Genomic DNA, 19484 nt, shown 5'->3' on the forward strand with positions numbered 1-19484 from the left:
GAGGGTTGGATTTGGCACAAGATTGTCAGGTTGAAAAACTGATGTTGGAGACGGACAGTACTGGAGTGGCGGCTAAGTTGTGCAGGGTTGATCAAGAGAGGTCTCTTAATGGAGCTCTGGTTGAGGAAATAAAAAACCTGCAAAAATAAAGTTTCTAATGAGTGGTTTTGAGTAGCTCCCATCAGGATTGTGAACAAACTTGTGTTGGGTTTTTTTTTGATTGATAACTTCTATTGGATTTGGTTTCTGATTAATATATCGCAGCTTTTCTCTCTTAAATAAATAGTAAAAGAATTGGATAAGCATGTTTGCTAGCCATCAATTGTTTGGTGGCCGACACGACACTCATGCAGACTTCAGATATTTAACGGAGTACCCCTAAAAAAAAGATATTTAACGCAGTATTATCATCTCATTGTGCGAGCTTGATTTGGTATTTCAGTTCCAGATAAAACGCATGCTGTGCAACCTAAACAGCAGAGCACTTGATCATCAGCTACAGCAAAGAACAAACGAATAAAAATCCCATTATCAGCTCGCTAATACATCCGAGATCCCTCTATGTATGCGTTGGCCATGGCTGACCACGCACTACTCGATCGATCGATCGATCAGCCGTTGATGCTGGAGCAGAGCCGCCGGATCTCGCCGTCGGAGCCGGTCTTGACGCCAAGGCTGGTGAGCCTGGCGAACGAACCAACCCAGCTGCGAAAGAAGCTCTCCTGGCTCTGCGCGAACGCCGCCACCGTCGCGCGCGTTGTGGGGTTCTGCACCAGCAACGCGTCCGTGCGCAGCAGCCCCCGCCCGTCTAGCAGGTTGCTGAAGTACCGGTTGTCGAACGTCGCCGCCGACCCCTCGTCGCAGTCCACCGTCGCGCTCCCCGACGCCACGCACGTCCGCGCCAGCGTGGTTGCGTAGTCGGTGTTCATCGTGCCGTCCACGGGCACCATGCTCCCGTTCGCGTCCGGGTGGAACCGCTCCCAGAACGTGCCGCAGTGCGCCAACCCGATGGTGTGCCCACCTGCGTCATGCGCGGCGTCACCAGCCGTGAGATCGATGAAGCGACAGTGACCAGTCTACTTATCTAGGTGTGCTCGAGCGAGTTCGTACCTGATAGGGTCACAAGGTCGTCCAGGCTGAGCCCCTTGGAAGCGAAGCTGGCCGCCATGGCGTCGACGGAGAAGCCCGTATCGATGATGTCTCTTCTGACGTTGGACGCCAGGGAGACGACGCTGTCACGTCGCCCAAGGGAGACGGGCACCGACGGTCCTCCGGTCTGGTTTGGAAACACACAACCGAACATCAGTTCATGAATTAGCAGCAAGCTTTTGCTTGTCAGCTAAGTTGCTTCTCTGGGACAAATAAAGTTGTCAACAAATTTGGGTTTGTCAAGACTCGAGAACCTAGATTAGTCATCCAAAAGCACTAAAGAAGCAGAAACACTACATATTTTCAATTACTGAAACCTCAGTAGCTCTTATAGGTGAATTGTGGAAGCTATTGTAACTCTACTGGCCTGAAATTAGCAAATGCAGAGACAACTTTCAGAGCACATCGGTTGTAAAATTACAGAATCCCAGTTGGGTCCACTTTGTACCTCGCCATGATCACACTTAGGACCATCAATCTTGCCATACTAACCATGCACATGAATTGGCCAGGTCCCGAAAATAAGTTTGGATTTTGTTTAGTTGTAAGCTCTGCAGGGTCTCCCTCCCAATTGTATCACTCTGTTCTATATTGTAAGCCGTTTCAGCGAACTAAAATAGTTTCCTAAAATGGATTATGTTATGAGACGGAGGGAGTATGTCATTAAACAGACGTAATGGCTAATCCTATGTTTTAACTAGTCATTGTCACATATAGGACCATGACTACAGGGTTCATCCAAGATTTAGTCCTTGCAGCATTTAGTGATGAGTTTATGATGTTCTATACTATGCTCACCAAGTACTCATGATCGGTAGCACTTCATCGATTTCTACTTGGCATTCTGGGTTTAGTTAAAGTGACAATTTATCAAGTTTAACCAAGAATATAGGAAAACATATTAACAACTATAATACAAAAGGCATATAATATGAACATATAGTTTATGGTGATTCTGATAGTATATACTTCACATTGTAGATGTTGATATTTTTTATTAAATATTTAGTCAAACTTTACAAAGTTTAACTTTCACTATAGCTAACACGATATAATTGTAAACGTGGCGAGTACTATCTATTCTCTTACTAGATTCAGTTATCGTGCCAAATTATTTGTATTTTGTTAGAATTGTAGCAAGAGAAAGCAGATATTGCAGCAAACTGAATGAGAGCAAATGGTGTCACTAGTTGCACTGGTACTTACCAATGTGACAGCATCTCTTGCAGCAAGGACTATAATGTCACTGCAAGAAACGGTTGCAGGGCACACGGCTTCGAGCAGCCTCTTGGCTTCATCGATCACATTGAACCCGCCGAGCGAGAGGTTCGCAGGATCAGTCATCTCTGAGCCGTCACCTTGTATCAGCACCGATGCGTCACATCCCTGAAACAAATTTAAAAAAAAAAGATAACAATCCTGAAATGATTTCTGGCTCTGTGCTTGCATGCAAGTTTTCAGAAGCATGGTTAGCTGCAATTGCAAGATGTTTTTAACACATGCAGGAAGTCAAAGGCTACATTGTACAAGAATTTACTGACTATTAGGCATACACAACGCGTAAAATTCAGGTCTGGTTGACAAACGAATGTAGCATTATAAGCAAGATCAATAGATCATTCAGTTGATACCATCTGTCCTGTTTCTTCAGGAAACTATAGTTGGGAGGAAAAGAGGCTATCGTAAAAAGGGGGGAAATGTTAATCTATAATGATATGGGAGCAATCATCATAATCATGGATCAAATGACGAGTAAATGCCGAATGTATCAATGACATGACACCAGGACAATTTTCTCGAAGACTAATATGACTGAAGCCTAGATCTAGCACATGTAGAAAATGAAATAAACACAAAGCATCTCTAGCACAGACACATGTTGGACTAACTGTTTGCAATATCAGCAACTCCAATGTATGGTTGCAAATGAATACTAGTGTAACACATTTCCCGATTGCAAGTGGAGCAATAGTCAGGCGCGAATCTTTCCATACCTCTACGAAGCAGTCGTGGAAGACCATCCTGAGGAGCTTGCCGGGGATGGTAGGGTCCAAGGTGGATGCCGACCTGACAGCGTTGCTCACCGCCAGCTCCACGCCCGGGCAGGAGAGCGCGTAGAAGCTCGGCGAGAGGCCCAACGAAGACGACTTCGGGGAAGAGTTGTGCGCCGAAGCCGGCGGTGGGGTCGGAGGAGCAGGTTTTTGTGCTGGTGGTGGTGGAGACGGAGTAGGAGGAGACGGTTTCGGAGCGGGTGCGGGAGAAGGCTTTTGAGTCGGCGCTGGCGCTGCAGGTGGCGGCTTTGACGCCGGCGAGGCCGCGGGTCGAGATGGCGGCATTGGGGCCGGCGGCGCCGAAGGTCTAGGTGTCTGCCTTGTCGCAGGAGACGGCGGCTTATGCACCGGCGGCTTCGGCGCCGGCGGTTTAATAGACGGCCTTCGAGCAGGCCGCGCGGGAGGACGAGGCGCCGCCGGCTTTGCTGCCCGCGCTTTCGGCGGTGACTGGGACGAGGCGACCGCCAGGAGCGCCGACAAGAGCAGCACCGCGCAGACGGCGCTCCATTGCCGCCTCCGATCCATCAGTAAAGAGACCGCCGCGCGAGGAGAATCACGCAGCGAGCAAGAGAAGCCCGTGAGCCTGAGGTACGGTAGTGAGCTCGGCACTTGCTCACGAGCACGCAAACACACGAGCTTATCGCCACGCAAAAAAACAACACTACCTCTACCGCGGCAGCGGTGGTGTTGGTGGTGGTGATGGTGGCAGGAACCCCCGCCAGAGAGATCGCGCGCTACAATGCTTGCTGGTCGTGAGAACCTTTCTAGGGCGACAAGTGAGGTACATGGTGTTTTATCTTGGGTTTTACTTCCCCTTTGCAAACTCTGACCTGACTATTTCTCAAACGATTAAAAATTAATTTCATTCTCAGTCAGATGATGTCATTAAATTTTAGTTGCAACTCATTACTAACACTAATCACGATACAAATTAAATAATGTAGGATTTGATTGAGCACGAAATTAGTTCTCAGCTAGCTGAGAACTAGCAAATCCCTAACTTATATTCACAACTTTGATGGTGGTGGAAGGGGAGAAGGGACACCGGAGCACACATTTATCTTATGGGAGTGACTAGAGCTCCGCCTACTGAGAACTAAGTTGAGAACTAAGTTAGTTCTCACTAGGCTGACGTCAGATTTATTGATTTGTATTGTTTGCCGCTATGACCCATTGGTACATCCGGTTATTTGGCTGAACCGTGGCAATGCACACATTCGCTAAAAGTGGGGTGCGGGACAGTTGGGCTAGCCCGTCTGAAATTCTAAAATAGCATCATCGTCTGGTAAGAACAATGTATAAAGAACTGGCAACATTCTATTATGCATAATATATGCAATCGCTCTAAGTGTAACCTAACCCTCATGATTTAAGATGAGTGACTTGTAATGAGTTTTTTAGGATGTGTTGCACTTTTATAGTGGATTCACAAATAGGTTCTTGTTGGGGTTTTGGTTAACTTGGTATCTACTATAAGTTGTATAACAAAGCATAGCAAGATAGGCAGGAGATAAATGTAACACAAGTGATAGCAAGATATAAATACATCAAGCGGGATGGCTATAACAAGGAAAGTAAACTCGATAACCGAGGCACGCGGAGACGAAGATGTAATCCCGTCTTCCCCCACACAAGGTGATGTACGTCACGTTGGAGAGATGCGGGCTACCACGAATGTCTCCCGAACACCACGAAGGGTCACCTTCTTCTCCAAGGCAGTACCACGAAGGACAAATGTCTTTCCCTTATGGCTAGCTTTTTCTCCAATCCGGAGATGGCAAGCTCCACAACCACTTCACAAGCTCCACGAAGGAGAAGCTCGGACCTCTTCACAGTCTTTCACGAAGAGGTCACCGGAGCATCAACCGCCAAGCCAACTAGGAGGTAACCCCTCCAAGAGTAACAAGCTCACGGTCTCTCACTCGAACGAATCGTAATGGAGAGCTCAACACTTATGCAAGCATGCAAAAGCAAGAACACCAAAGGTCGTCAAGTCCTTCACACTCCAATTCAACCAAAGCAACAAATGCTATTGAGGAACTAGAGAGGAAAAACAAGGGAGGAAATCAGCAAATGACTCCAAGATCTAGATCCCAAGATTTCCCCTCACTTAGAGGAGTAATTGATTAGTGGAGATTGTAGATCTGGATCTCCTCTTTCAAATCCCTCAAGAATATGCAAGAATTATGGGAGGAATGAGGGGAAGTGATGACCCACAAGTATAGGGGATCGCAACAGTCTTCGAGGGAAGTAAAACCCAATTTATTGATTCGACACAAGGGGAGCCAAAGAATATTTGTAAGCCTTAACAGCGGAGTTGTCAATTCAGCTGCACCTGGAAACAGACTTGCTCGCAATAGTTTATCAGTAGCAACAGTTTTATAGCAGTAGCAGTAGTGAAATATAAGCAGCAGTGTAATAAAGACAGCAGTAGTGATTATAGTAAACAGCAGGATTAAAATATTGTAGGCATAGGGATGGATGAACGGGCGCTGCATGGATAAGATAACTCATGTAATAATCAAGACTAGGCATTTACAGATAATAATAAAACAGTATCCAAGTACTAAATAACCATAGGCATGTGTTCCGTATGTAGTCGTACGTGCTCGCAATGAGAAACTTGCACAACATCTTTTGCCCTACCAGCCGGTGGCAGCCGGGCCTCTAGGGAAACTACTGGTAATTAAGGTACTCCTTTTAGTAGAGTACCGGAGCAAAGCATTAACACTCCGTGAACACATGTGATCCTCATATCACAGCCTTCCCCTCCGGTTGTCCCAATTTCTGTCACTTTGGGGCCTCGGGTTCCGGACAGCAATATGTGTATACAACTTGCAGGTAAGATCATAAAACAATGAATATCATCATGAATCAATAACATGTTCAAATCTGAAATCATGGCACTCGGGCCCTAGTGATAAGCATTAAGCATAACAAGTTGCAACAATATCATAAAAGTACCAACAACGGATACTAGGCACCATGCCCTAACAATCTTATGGCTATTACATGAACAATCTCATCCAATCCCTACCATCCCCTTCAGCCTACAGCGAGGGATTTACTCACACATGGATGGGGGAAGCATGGATGGTTGATGGAGAGTTGTCGGTGGCAATGATGGCGATGATCTCCTCCAATTCCCCGTCCCGGCAGCGTGCCAGAACGGAGTTTGATCCCGAGATTGGGTTTCGCGACGGCGGCGGAGTTCTGGATGTCTTCTGGAAAATTGGTCGAACCCCCGTGCGTTTTTAGGTCAAGGGCTTTAAGTAGTCCAGAGGGGAGCGTCGGGGGCTGGCCGAGGCGGCGCCACCATAGGGCGGCGCGGCCTAGGGGGCCACCACGCCGCCATGTGGTGTGCGCACCTCGTGGCCCCCCTCCGTCTCGTCTTCTGGCTTCGTAAGTCTTCTGTGAAAATAGGCCCATTGCAATTATTTCCGGGGATTTTCCCGAAAGTTGATTTTCTGCACAAAAATAAGACACCAGGGCAATTCTGCTGAAAACAGCGTTAATCCGTGTTAGTTGTATCCAAAATACACAAATTAGAGGCAAAACAATAGCAAAAGTGTTCTGGAAAGTAGATACGTTTTGGACGTATCAACTCCCCCCAAGCTTAGCTTATTGCTTGTCCTCAAGCAATTCAGTTAACAACTGAGTGCGATAAAAGAACTTTCACGAACACATTTGCTCATATGATGTAAATATTCTCATTATATGGACGAGTACTTAGGCAATTCATAATAAGATAAATGCAAGTAAAGTCATCTAATAGTTATGTCAATCATGAAAAAGATACCAACAAACTAATAATAAGCATCATGAAACATATCTATCAGCAGGATTGCAATGCTCATAAAAAGATATGATAAAGTGGTATCTCGATTGCCCTTATTTGTACAGCAAAACATAAATGCCATTCATGGAAAGACTAGAAGTAAAGATTATCAAAGATAAAAGCATCAAAGTTATACCACAGTTAACCATATTCTGGGACAAACATATTACAGTAAGAATGACAATTATGCTCTCAAGAAGGTGCTCAAAGAAAGGATGGTGACTCAACATAAAAGTAAAAGATTGACCCTTCGCAGAGGGAAGCAGGGATTAACATGTGCTAGAGCTTTTCATTTTTAAAACAGAAGTAAAATTGTTTTGAGAGGTGTTTGTTGTTGTCAATGAATGGTAGTGGGCACTCTAACTACCTCGTCAACCAGACTTTCAAGAGCGGCTCCCATGAAGGACGTTATCTCTACCAGCAAGGTAAATCATCCCTCTTCTCTTTTGTTTACACATGTACTTTAGTTTCATTATGGATGACACTCCTCCCAACCTTTGCTTACAAAAGCCATGGCTAAACGAATCCTCGGGTGCCTTCCAACATTCACATACAATGGAGGAGTGTCTATTTGCAAATTAAGTTGCTTACTGATAAATCAGGGCAAAACATGTGAAGAGAATTATCGATGAAAGTTAATTAATTGGGGCTGGGCACCCCGTTGCCAGCTCTTTTTGAAAAATTATTGGATAAGCGGATGTGCCACTAGTCCATTGGTGAAAGTCTGTCAGGAGTAAATGACAAGGTTGAAATATGAAACACCACATACTTCCCCATGAGCTATAAAACATTGACACAAATTGAGAAGTACTTTGAAGGTTTTAAAGGTAGCACATGAAAATTTACTTGGAATGGTTTGAAATGCCATGCATAGGTATTTATGGTGGACACTTTGGAATAACTTGGTTTTCAGGGATTTGGAAGCACGAGCAGCATTCCCGCTCAGTACAAGTGAAGGCTAGCAATAGACTAGGAAGCGACAATCAAGAGAGCAATAACTGTCATAATCATGCTTGCGACAAAATAAAATTAACGGAGGCATAAAAAGTGATACGAGAACTCTGAAGCAAAGTAAATCATCAAGGCTTAATTGACTTTTGTTTTTCAGTCATATGCATACGTGAGCATGTGCCAAGTCAATTCAAATGAATTATTCAGAGGAGGATTCCACAATGTCATACCTATCTATGAATAAAACAATGCAAGCAAATATTTATGACATGCTACTCATTATTAATAAATTGGAGCTAAACATGAGAGATCATGAACTACTAGACTTTCATTAAATGACATATACCTCACATGAACCAACTAAGCATGCTCACATGAATGAGTATATGTACAAAAATGAAAACAAATAGAGTTCATACCAGCCTCTCACCACAGTCGAGTTGTCGTAGATCGTCATTATTGCCTTTCACTTGTGTGGCTTGAATAATATGAAATGAAAACCAAGCTCCAACCATCGGAGACCGCTGAACTCCATAATAAACTTTACAAAACCGAAGAAGAACAACAAATATTTTTGGTGTTTTCGAATTGGAAACAAGAACGAAAGTAAAATCTTTTTGGATTTTCTTATAGCAAACCAACAATAGTAAATAAACCAAAATAGGAACAAGAAACCAAATAAACAAATGATAAAGAGAAACAACAGAAATATTTTTGGTCTTTTTGTGTTTTAGAAAAGAAACAAAGCAAAAACAAGAGAAAGAAAACTAAAAGAGTCACACAAACACAAGGTGGCAGAAATCCGTCAAACTTGACAGCAGTACAGTAATCATTTTTTTCAAAAATCTTCTGTTGTTCAACTCGAAAAGTGCTCAACTAATGAAAGTTAGATGATAACCTGGGGAACATGTACAAAAATTGGCTGCTCAAAATAACGTTCAGGCTATTTTTAGGAAAGTTTTTTAGTATCAGTCCAGAATCTGTTTTTTAGACAGCACTTCCCCAAATATCATCTTCCTCATATTAGAGGCAACCATCGGCACACAAATGAAATAAAAAAAGGTAAAAATAAAGGTTACTACACTAGCAACAACCTTCAAAAACTAAAATAAGAGCCTACTGAAATAAAAATAACCGAAAGAGAAACAACCAAAAGAAGCGAAACAAGTATATACAAATGACCGGCAATTGTAATATGCAATGAATGAGTGATGTCGGCATACCTCCCCCCAAGCTTAGGCTTTTGGCCTAAGTGGAGATCAACCCCAGCGAGGGTCAGGGTTCCACGCCGGTGGATCATACATGGCGTGGTCATAATAAGATCCCTGTGCAGAAGAAAAGGATGAAGGCTCCACATGCCCAAAATGCTGATGTGAAGAACTTGCTGCGTCGGATGACAAGTCGAGGGGTTCCTCGGCCTCCTCCATGCCGTCCCCTGCATGATGGCCGCTCCTCTCTATGTATGCATCAAGTTCATCTTCTGTGACCGACCAATTTTCCCACTCTCATCTGAGAAGCTTCTCCCTTGACAGATCATCTCGTATAGATTCAAGAGTTGGCAGCCCCCTAATCTTCTCACATGATCCCCATTGTGGCACTTTAATAGCTGCACAAAAATCATCAAAGGGCAAGTTGATAGTTTTATTTTAGATTTTATATCGAACCATGGGGTTAGGTTGGGACCAAATTCAAAATCCTGCACCACTGACATGGTTAGTTTTGCATATTGGTAAGGTTCACCAACAACAAAATCTTCTAACCCTGCATTAGAAATTAGATTTTGAACATCCTGAAAAATTCCTGCACTCTTCATGAAATCGGTGCATGGGTAGTAAGAGGGGTATAACCCCTCTTCACGGTGGACTCTCATAATTTCATGCACCTCCAATTCATGTTGGTTGAGTTGGTGTCTATTCCACTCCATTTTCTGAAATTTTTCAACAATCATTATAAAAGTTGATTTTGAGACATATAAATGAGGGAAACTACTATAGGAACTTAATAGGATACTAAACATGCATCAAAACTAATTTTTACAACTTAGAACAAGCATGCAAACTCACTTAACATCTCACCTACAGCAGCAAAATACTCAAGATATACTCAACCAAACAAAATTCTATTTGGATAATCGGAGGAGTCACATACTGGAGAACAAATACCCCAAATCTCAGCAGCAAAGATGGGCTGAGCAAGGAGATCGAAAATCTTGAGCAAGAACAGCAAGATACTCGAGTTTGAACAATGGTGGTGTGTTTTCCCGTGAAAGAGAGCAGAGTGGTAGGTGGATGAGTGAGTGGAGGGCCAGGTGGGGCCCTCCCCACAGGGTGGCGCACTTCTTGCCGCGCCGCCAAAGACATGGGGTGCAGCCCTGGGGTGCCCCACTGGTCAGCCCTGTGCACTCCTGTTGAATTTTGAAAAATAGGACCAGTGATATAATTTTTGTAAATTTTTGAAAACTTTGTAAAATGCACATTTCTGGGTGTTAAAATAACTATTACAGGGCAGAAAAAGATTTTCAAAATTCTAAACAACTAAAGCATCTTGCAAAACAAGTAGTACTACAGAAAGTAAACAAGTGTGGAGAAAGAAAGAAATGTTGTTTAGCTCTTCTATGCATATAAAATGTACTTGTTAACAAGGTTGATCAAGTCTTGCCACCAAATAAAGTTTACATGACATAAGAAGAAATAAACCTCAAATCAATCATGTTACCTTATATTGTATTGATATGGATGAACGGGCGCTGCATGGACAAGATAACTCATGTAATAATCAAGACTAGGCATTTGCAGATAATACTAAAACAGTATCCAAGTACTAAATAACCATAGGCATGTGTTCCGTATGTAGTCGTACGTGCTCGCAATGAGAAACTTGCACAACATCTTTTGTCCTACCAGCCGGTGGCAGCCGGGCCTCTAGGGAAACTACTGGTAATTAAGGTACTCCTTTTAATAGAGTACCGGAGCAAAGCATTAACACTCCGTGAACACATGTGATCCTCATATCACAGCCTTCCCCTCCGGTTGTCCCAATTTATGTCACTTTGGGGCCTCGGGTTCCGGACAGCAATATGTGTATACAACTTGCAGGTAAGATCATAAAACAATGAATATCTATAGGGATTCGTTGCATAGAAAAGAAAAAATTTCCTACCGCGAGAACGCAATCCAAGCCAAGATGCAATCTAGAAGACGGGAGCAACGAGGGGATGATCGAGACTCACCCTTGAAGATTTCCAAAGCCTACAAGATGAGGCTCTTGTTGCTGCGGTAGACGATCACTTGCCGCTTGCAAAAGCGCGTAGAAGATCTTGACGGTGCCACAATCGGGCAGCACCTCCGTACTCGGTCACACGTTCGGTGTTTATGAAGACGACATCCTTCTCCCCGTTCCAGCGGGCAGCAGAAGTAGTAGCTCCTCCTTTAATCCGGCAGCACGACGGCGTGGTGGCGGTGGCGATGGAGATCTCCGGTGGAGCTTCGCTAAGCGTTGCGGGAGAGGTGGAGGAGAGGGGGCGGCTAGGGTTTGGGAGAGGGGGAGGTGGCCGGCCACTATGAGGGGTGCGGCCACGGTGGCTTTGGTGTGGCCGGCCCCCTCCCCTTGCTCCTCATTATATAGGTGGAACCCCCAAGTGTTGGACTACAAGTCTTCGAATAAGACCCCAACCCAAAACCTTCCATTCGTAGGGAAACCTACCCAAGGTGGGACTCCCACCTCAAGTGGGATTCCCACCCTTCCATGAGGGGGGGTGGCCGGCCCCCTTGGTGGAGTCCACCTTGGACTCCCCCCTCTAGGGTTGGCCGGCCATGGGAGGTGGAGTCCCTCCGGGACTCCTCCTTCCTTAGTGATTTCTTCCGGACTTTTCTAGAACCTTCTAGAACCTTCCATAAAATCACCGGATCATTTTCAAACTTATAAAATGACTTCCTATATGTGAATCTTATTCTCCGGACCATTCCGGAACTCCTCGTGATGTCCGGGATCCCATCCGAGACTTCGAACAATACTTAGAACTCCATTCCATATTCAAGTTCTACTATTACAACATCAAACCTTAAGTGTGTCACCCTACGGTTCATGAACTATGTGGACATGGGTGAGAACTCTCTCCTACCAATAACCAATAGCGGGATCTGGAGATCCATAATGGCTCCCACATATTCAACGATGACTTAGTGATCGAATGAACCATTCACATACGATACCAATTCCCTTTGTCACGCGATATTTTACTTATCCGAGGTTTGATCATCGGTATCACTCTATACCTTGTTCAACCTCGTCTCCTGACAAGTACTCTTTACTCGTACCGTGGTATGTGGTCTCTTATGAACTTATTCATATGCTTGCAATACATTAGAAGACATTCCACCGAGAGGGCCCAGAGTATATCTATCCGTCATCGGGATGGACAAATCCCACTGTTGATCCATATGCCTCAACTCATACTTTCCGGATACTTAATCCCACCTTTATAACCACCCATTTACGCAGTGGCGTTTGATGTAATCAAAGTACCTTTCCGGTATAAATGATTTACATGATCTCATGGTCGAAAGGACTAGGTAACTATGTATCAAAAGCTTATAGCAAATAACTTAATGATGTGATCTTATGCTACGCTTAATTGGGTGTGTCCATTACATCATTCATACAATGATATAACCTTGTTATTAATAACATCCAATGTTCATGATTATGAAACTAATCATCTATTAATCAACAAGCTAGTTAAGAGGCATACTAGGGACTTATTGTTGTTTACATATCACACATGTATCAATGTTTCGGTTAATACAATTATAGCATGGTATATAAACATTTATCATAAACATAAAGATATATAATAACCACTTTTATTATTGCCTCTTGGGCATATCTCCAACAGTCTCCCACTTGCACTAGAGTCAATAATCTAGATTACATTGTAAGGTACCTAACACCCATGGCATTCTGGTGTTGGTCATGCTTTGCCCTAGGGAGAGATTTAGTCAACGGATCTGCTACATTCAGATCAGTGTGTACTTTGCAAATCTTTACTTCTCCATCTTCGATGTACTCGCGAACCGAGTGGTAACGCAGCTTGATATGCTTCAGCCTCTTGTGTGACCTTGGTTCTTGTGCATTGGCGATGGCACCCATGTTGTCACAGTAGATGACTAGTGGGTCCAATGCACTAGGAACCACACCGAGCTCTACAATGATCCTCTTCATCCATACCGCTTCTGATGAAGCCTCTGAAGCCGCTATGTACTCTGTTTCCGTTGAAGACTTCGCCACCGTGCACTGCTTCGAGCTTGCCCAGCTTACTGCAGCACCATTCAATATAAACACGTACCCAGACTATGACTTAGAGTCATCAGGATCAGTGTTCCAACTTGCATCGGTGTAACTGGTTACAACGAGCTCTTGGTCACCTCCATAACAAAGAAACATATCCTTAGTTCTTTTCAAGTACTTCAGGATATTCTTGACCGTTGTCCAGTGTTCCATCCCTGGATCACTTTGATATGTGCTAGTCAAACTAACAGCATGTGCTATATCTGGTCTAGTACATAGCATGGCATACATGATAGAGCCTACTGCCGAGGCATAGGGGATCTGACTCATCCTTTCTCTTTCTTCTGCCGTAGCCGGACCTTGAGTCTTACTCAAGACCTTGCCTGGTAACATAGGTAAGAATCCTTTCTTACTTTCGTCCATTCTAAACTTCTTTAGAATCTTATCCAGGTATGTACTTGATGTCTACTCACGCTTCTTTTCCTGTAGACAGTGTTGGGCCTCCAAGAGCAGAGGTTTGTAGAACAGCAGCAAGTTTTCCCTTAAGTGGATCACCCAAGGTTTATCGAACTCAGGGAGGAAGAGGTCAAAGATATCCCTCTCAAGCAACCCTGCGATCACAATGCAAGAAGTCTCTTGTGTCCCCAACACACCTAATACACTTGTCAGATGTATAGGTGCACTAGTTCGGCGAAGAGATAGTAAAATGCAAGTAATATGGATGTATATGAGTGGTAATAGCAATCTGAATAAAATATGGCAGCGAGTAAACATGCAGTGGAACAGTAAACAAACAGTGACAACGGCGCCAGAAAATACTTGCTGGGTGCAGTTGACGTGGGAGATAGGAATCTTTGTGGTGTAGCTTTTCTATTCGGGAACAAGGCCTAGGGATCATACTTTCACTAGTGGACTCTCTCAACATTGATCACATAATAAAACCACTCTACACTCTCTTGTTGGATGATGAACACCACTAATTGTGTAGGGCTACAAGAGCACCTCAATGCCGGAGTTAACAAGCTCCACAACATTCGATGTTCATATTTAAATAACCTTAGAGTGCATGATAGACCAACGCAATTATACCGAGTACTAACATAGCATGCACACTGTCACCATCATACTATGAAAGGAGGAATAGATCACATCAATACCATCATAGTAATAATTAACTTCATAATCTACAAGAGATCACAATCATAAACTATGCCAAGTACTACATGATGCACACACTGTCACCATTACATCATGGAGGAGGAATAGAGTACTTTAATAACATCACTAGAGTAGCACATAGATTAATAGTGATACAAAACTCATATGAATCTCAATCATGTAAGGCAGCTCATGAGATCATTGTATTGAAGTACATGGGAGAGAGAGATTAACCACATAGCTACCGGTACAGCCCTTAGCCTCGATGAAGAACTACTCCCTCCTCATGGGAGACATCAGCGGTGATGGAGATGGCGGTGGTGTCGATGGAGATGCCTTCCGGGGGCACTTCCCCGTCCCGGCAGCGTGCCGGAACAGAGACTCCTGTCCCCCAGATCTTGGCTTCGCGATGGCGGCGGCTCTGGAAGGTTTCTCGTACCGTGGCTTATTCTCTTAGGGTTTTCGCGACGGAGTCCTTAAGTAGGCGGAAGGGCAGCATCGGAGGGCTAACGAGGCGGCCAGACAACAGGGGGCGCGCCCCCCTGGGCCGCGCAGCCCACACGTGTGGGGCCCACAGGGCTCCCCTCTGGTGCTTCTCCGGTGTTCTGGAAGCTTCGTGGAATTATAAGATGCTGGGCGTTGATTTCGTCCAATTCCGAGAATATTTCCTTACTAGGATTTCTGAAACCAAAAATAGCAGAAAACAGGAACTGGCACTTCGGCATCTCGTCAATAGGTTAGTTCCGGAAAATGCATAAAATCATCATAAAGTGTGAACAAAACATGTAGGTATTGTCATAAAAAAAGCATGGAACATCAGAAATTATAGATACGTTGGAGACGTATCAGCATCCCCAAGCTTAGTTCCTACTCGTCCCGAGTAGTTAAACGATAACAAAGATAATTTCTGAAGTGACATGCTATCATAATCTTGATCAATACTATTGTAAGCACATGTAATGAATGCAGCGATTCGAAGCAATGGTAAAGACAATGGTTAAACAATTGAATCATATAGCAAAGACTTTTCATGAATAGTACTTTCAAGACAAGCATCAATAAGTCTTGCATAAGAGTTAACTCATAAAGCAATAAATTCAAAGTAAAGGCATTGAAGCAACACAAAGGAAGATTAAGTTTCAGCGGTTGCTTTCAACTTTCAACATGCATATCTCATGGATAATTGTCAACATAAAGTAAAATAATAAGTGCAATAGGTAAACATGTAAGAATCAATGCACAGTTAACACAAGTCTTCTAAGACAGAAAGAAGTGGGTAAACTGACTCAACATAAAAGTAGAAGAATGGCCCTTCGAAGAGGGAAGCATGGATTGCTATATTGTGCTAGAGCTTTTATTTTTAAAACAAGAAACAATTTTGTCAACGGTAGTAATAAAGCATATGTGTTATGTATAAGATATCCTACAAGTTGCAAGCCTCATGCATAGATTACCAATAGTGCCCGCACCTTGTCCTAATTAGCTCGGATTTACATGGATTATCATCGCATAACATATGTTTTAACCAAGTGTCACAAAGGGGTACCTCTATGCCGCCTGTACAAAGGTCTAAGGAGAATGCTCGCATTGGATTTCTCGCTTTTGATTATTCTCAACTTAGACATCCATACCGGGACAACATAGACAACAGATAATGGACTCCTCTTTAATGCATAAGCATTCAACAACAGATAATATTCTCATAAGTGATTGAGGATTGTTGTCCAAACTGAAACTTCCGCCATGGATCATGGCTTTAGTTAGCGGCCCAATGTTCTTCTCTAACAATATGCATGCTCAAACCATTCAACTCATGATAAATCACCCTTACTTCAGACAAGATGAACATGCATAGCAACTCACATGATATTCAACAAAGATATTTGATGGCGTCCCCAGGAACATGGTTATCGCACAACAAGCAACTTAATAAGAAATAAGATACATAAGTACATATTCAATACCACAATAGTTTTTAGGCTATTTTCCCATGAGCTATATATTGCAAAGACAAAGAATGGAATTTTAAAGATAGCACTCAAGAAATTTACTTTGGAATGGCAGAAAATACCATGTAGTAGGTAGGTACGGTGGACACAAATGGCATAGTTATTGGCTCAAGGATTTGGATGCACGAGAAGTATTCCCTCTCAATACAAGGCTTAGGCTAGCAAGGTTATTTGAAGCAAACACAAGTATGAACCGGTACAGCAAAACTCACATAAAAACATATTGCAAGCATTATAAGACTCTACACTATCTTCCTTGTTGTTCAAACACCTTACCAGAAAATATCTAGACTCTAGAGAGACCAATCATGCAAACCAAATTTTAGCAAGCTCTATGTATTTCTTCACTAATAGGTGCAAAGTATATGATGCAAGAGCTTAAACATGAGCTATAACAATTGCCAAGTATCAAATTATTCAAGACATTATACCAATTACTACATGTAGCATTTTCTGTTTCCAACCATATACCAATTAACGAAGCAGTTTCAACCTTCGCCATGAACATTAAAAGCTAAGAACACATGTGTTCATATGAACCAGCGGAGCGTGGCTCTCTCCCACACAATGAATGCTAGGATCCAATTTTATTCAAACAAACAAAAACAAGAACATAAAGACGCTCCAAGTAAAGCACATAAGATGTGATGGAATAAAAATATAGTTTCACTAGAGGAACCTGATAATTTTGTCGATGAAGAAGGGGATGCCTTGGGCATCCCCAAGCTTAGATGCTTGAGTCTTCTTGAAATATGCAGGGATGAACCACGGGGGCATCCCCAAGCTTAGAGCTTTCACTATCCTTGATCATATTGTATCATCCTCCTCTCTTGATCCTTGAAAACTTCCTCCACACCAAACTCAAAACAAACTCATTAGAGGGTTAGTGCATAATCAAAAATTCACATGTTCAGAGGTGACACAATCATTCTTAACACTTCTGGACATTGCCCAAAGCTACTGAAAGTTAATGGAACAAAGAAATCCATCCAACACAGCAAAAGAGGCAATGCGAAATAAAAGGCAGAATCTGTCAAAACAGAACAGTCCGTAAAGACGAATTTTTTAGAGGCACTGGACTTGCTCAGATAAAAATGCTCAAATTGAATGAAAGTTGCGTACATATCTGAGGATCACTCACGTAAATTGGCAGATTTTTCTGAGTTACCTACAGAGAACACTTCCCAAATTCGTGACAGACACAAATCTGTTTCTGCGCAGTAATCCAAATCTAGTATCAACCTTTCTATCAAAGACTTTACTTGGCACAACAATGCAATAAAGTAAGATAAGGAGAGGTTGCTACAGTAGTAACAACTTCCAAGACTCAAATATAAAACAAAAGTACTGTAGCAAAATAAAAACATGGGTTATCTCCCAAGAAGTGCTTTCTTTATAGCCATTAAGATGGGCCCAGTAAATTTAATGATGCACTCGCAAGAAATAAGAGTTGAAGTAAAAGAGAGCATCAAAAAGCAAATTCAAAACAAATTTAAGCCTAACCCACTTCCTATGAAAAGGAATCTTGTAAATAAACAAGTTCATGAAGAGCAAAGTGACAAGCATAGAAAGATAAAACAAGTGTAACTTCAAAAATTTCAGCAAGAAGAGAGATGTTTTAGTAACATGAAAATTTCTATAACCATATTTTCCTCTCTCATAATAATATCCAGTAGCATCATGAGCAAACTCAACAATATAACTATCACATAAAGCATTCTTATCATGAGTCTCATGCATAAAATTATTACTACTCCCAACATAAGCATAGTCATTCTTATTAATTGTAGTGGGACCAAATTCAACAAAGTAGCTATCATTATTATTCTCATCAAATGTAGGAGGCATAGTATAATCATAATAGAATTTATCCTCCATAGTAGGTGGCACCAAAAGACCACTATCATTATAATCATCATAAATGGGAGGCAAAGTATCATCAAAGAAAATTTTCTCCTCTATGCTTGGGGGACTAAAAATATCATGCTCATCAAAACCAGCTTCCCCAAGCTAAGAATTTTCCATATCATTAGCAACAATGGTGTTCAAAGCGTTCATACTAATATTATTGCTACTAGCATGCAAATAAGGTTCCATAGGTTTTTTAATTTTCGCAGCAAACAATCCATGTCTTAACTCAGGAAATAGATTAAAAAGCTCATAGTTGCTTTCCATTATGCCTAACTAGTGAAATAAAAACAAGAAACAAAAAGATGCAATTGCAGGATCTAAAGGAAATAGCTTCGAGCACTTACAACGACACCAGAAAATAACTTAGTTACCTGGGACCGGAGTGTGAGTGCCTTTTTACCTTTCCTCCCCGGCAACGGCGCCAGAAAATAGCTTGATGTCTACTCACACTTCTTTTCCTGTAGACAGTGTTGGGCCTTGATACGTCTCCAACGTATCGATAATTTCTTATGTTCCATGCCACATTATTGATGTTATCTACATGTTTTATGCACACTTTATGTCATATTCGTGCATTTTCTGGAACTAACCTATTAACAAGATGCCGAAGTGCCAGTTGCTGTTTTCTGCTGTTTTTGGTTTCAGAAATCCTAGTAAGGAAATATTCTCGGAATTGGATGAAATCAAAGCCCAGGGGCCTATTTTTCCACGAAGCTTCCAGAAGTCCGAAGGAGAGACGAAGAGGGGCCACGAGGGGGCCACACCCTAGGGCGGCGCGGCCCCCCCCCTTGGCCGCGCGGCCCTGTGGTGTGGGGCCCCCGTGCCGCCTCTTGACCTGCCCTTCCGCCTACAAATAGCCTCCGTGACGAAACCCCCAGTACCGAGAGCCACGATACGGAAAACCTTCCAGAGACGCCGCCAACGCCGATCCCATCTCGGGGGATCCAGGAGATCGCCTCCGGCACCCTGCCGGAGAGGGGAATCATCTCCCGGAGGACTCTACGCCGCCATGGTCGCCTCCGGTGTGATGTGTGAGTAGTCTACCCCTGGACTATGGGTCCATAGCAGTAGCTAGATGGTTGTCTTCTCCCCATTGTGCTATCATTGTCGGATCTTGTGAGCTGCCTAACA

At 43.1% G+C, this 19484-nt stretch overlaps 1 protein-coding gene across 1 annotated transcript; it reads right to left on the bottom strand.

Moving 5' to 3' along the window:
- Window positions 1-396: 396 nt before the first annotated feature.
- On the bottom strand, window positions 397-3944 carry LOC127335418 (peroxidase 46). Its single transcript, XM_051362076.2, has 4 exons — window positions 3144-3944; window positions 2356-2535; window positions 1111-1276; window positions 397-1021 (listed from the first exon to the last, which is right to left on the bottom strand). The coding sequence occupies exons 1-4, from the start codon at window positions 3723-3725 to the stop codon at window positions 612-614; spliced, it is 1338 nt and encodes a 445-aa protein (XP_051218036.1). The 5' UTR covers window positions 3726-3944; the 3' UTR covers window positions 397-611.
- Between the last annotated feature and the right edge of the window lie 15540 nt (window positions 3945-19484).

This window comes from Lolium perenne, chromosome 2 (assembly GCF_019359855.2).
Source record: "Lolium perenne isolate Kyuss_39 chromosome 2, Kyuss_2.0, whole genome shotgun sequence".
In the NCBI taxonomy this organism is placed as follows: domain Eukaryota; kingdom Viridiplantae; phylum Streptophyta; class Magnoliopsida; order Poales; family Poaceae; genus Lolium; species Lolium perenne.

Coding starts and splice junctions, on each gene's coding strand:
- LOC127335418 (XM_051362076.2), bottom strand. CDS start 3,725: ATGGATCGGAGGCGGCAATGGAGCGCCGTCTGCGCGGTGCTGCTCTTG. Junction 2,536..3,143: donor TCCACGACTGCTTCGTAGAG/GTATGGAAAGAT, acceptor AATTTGTTTCAG/GGATGTGACGCATCGGTGCT. Junction 1,022..1,110: donor CGACCTTGTGACCCTATCAG/GTACGAACTCGC, acceptor CGCATGACGCAG/GTGGGCACACCATCGGGTTG.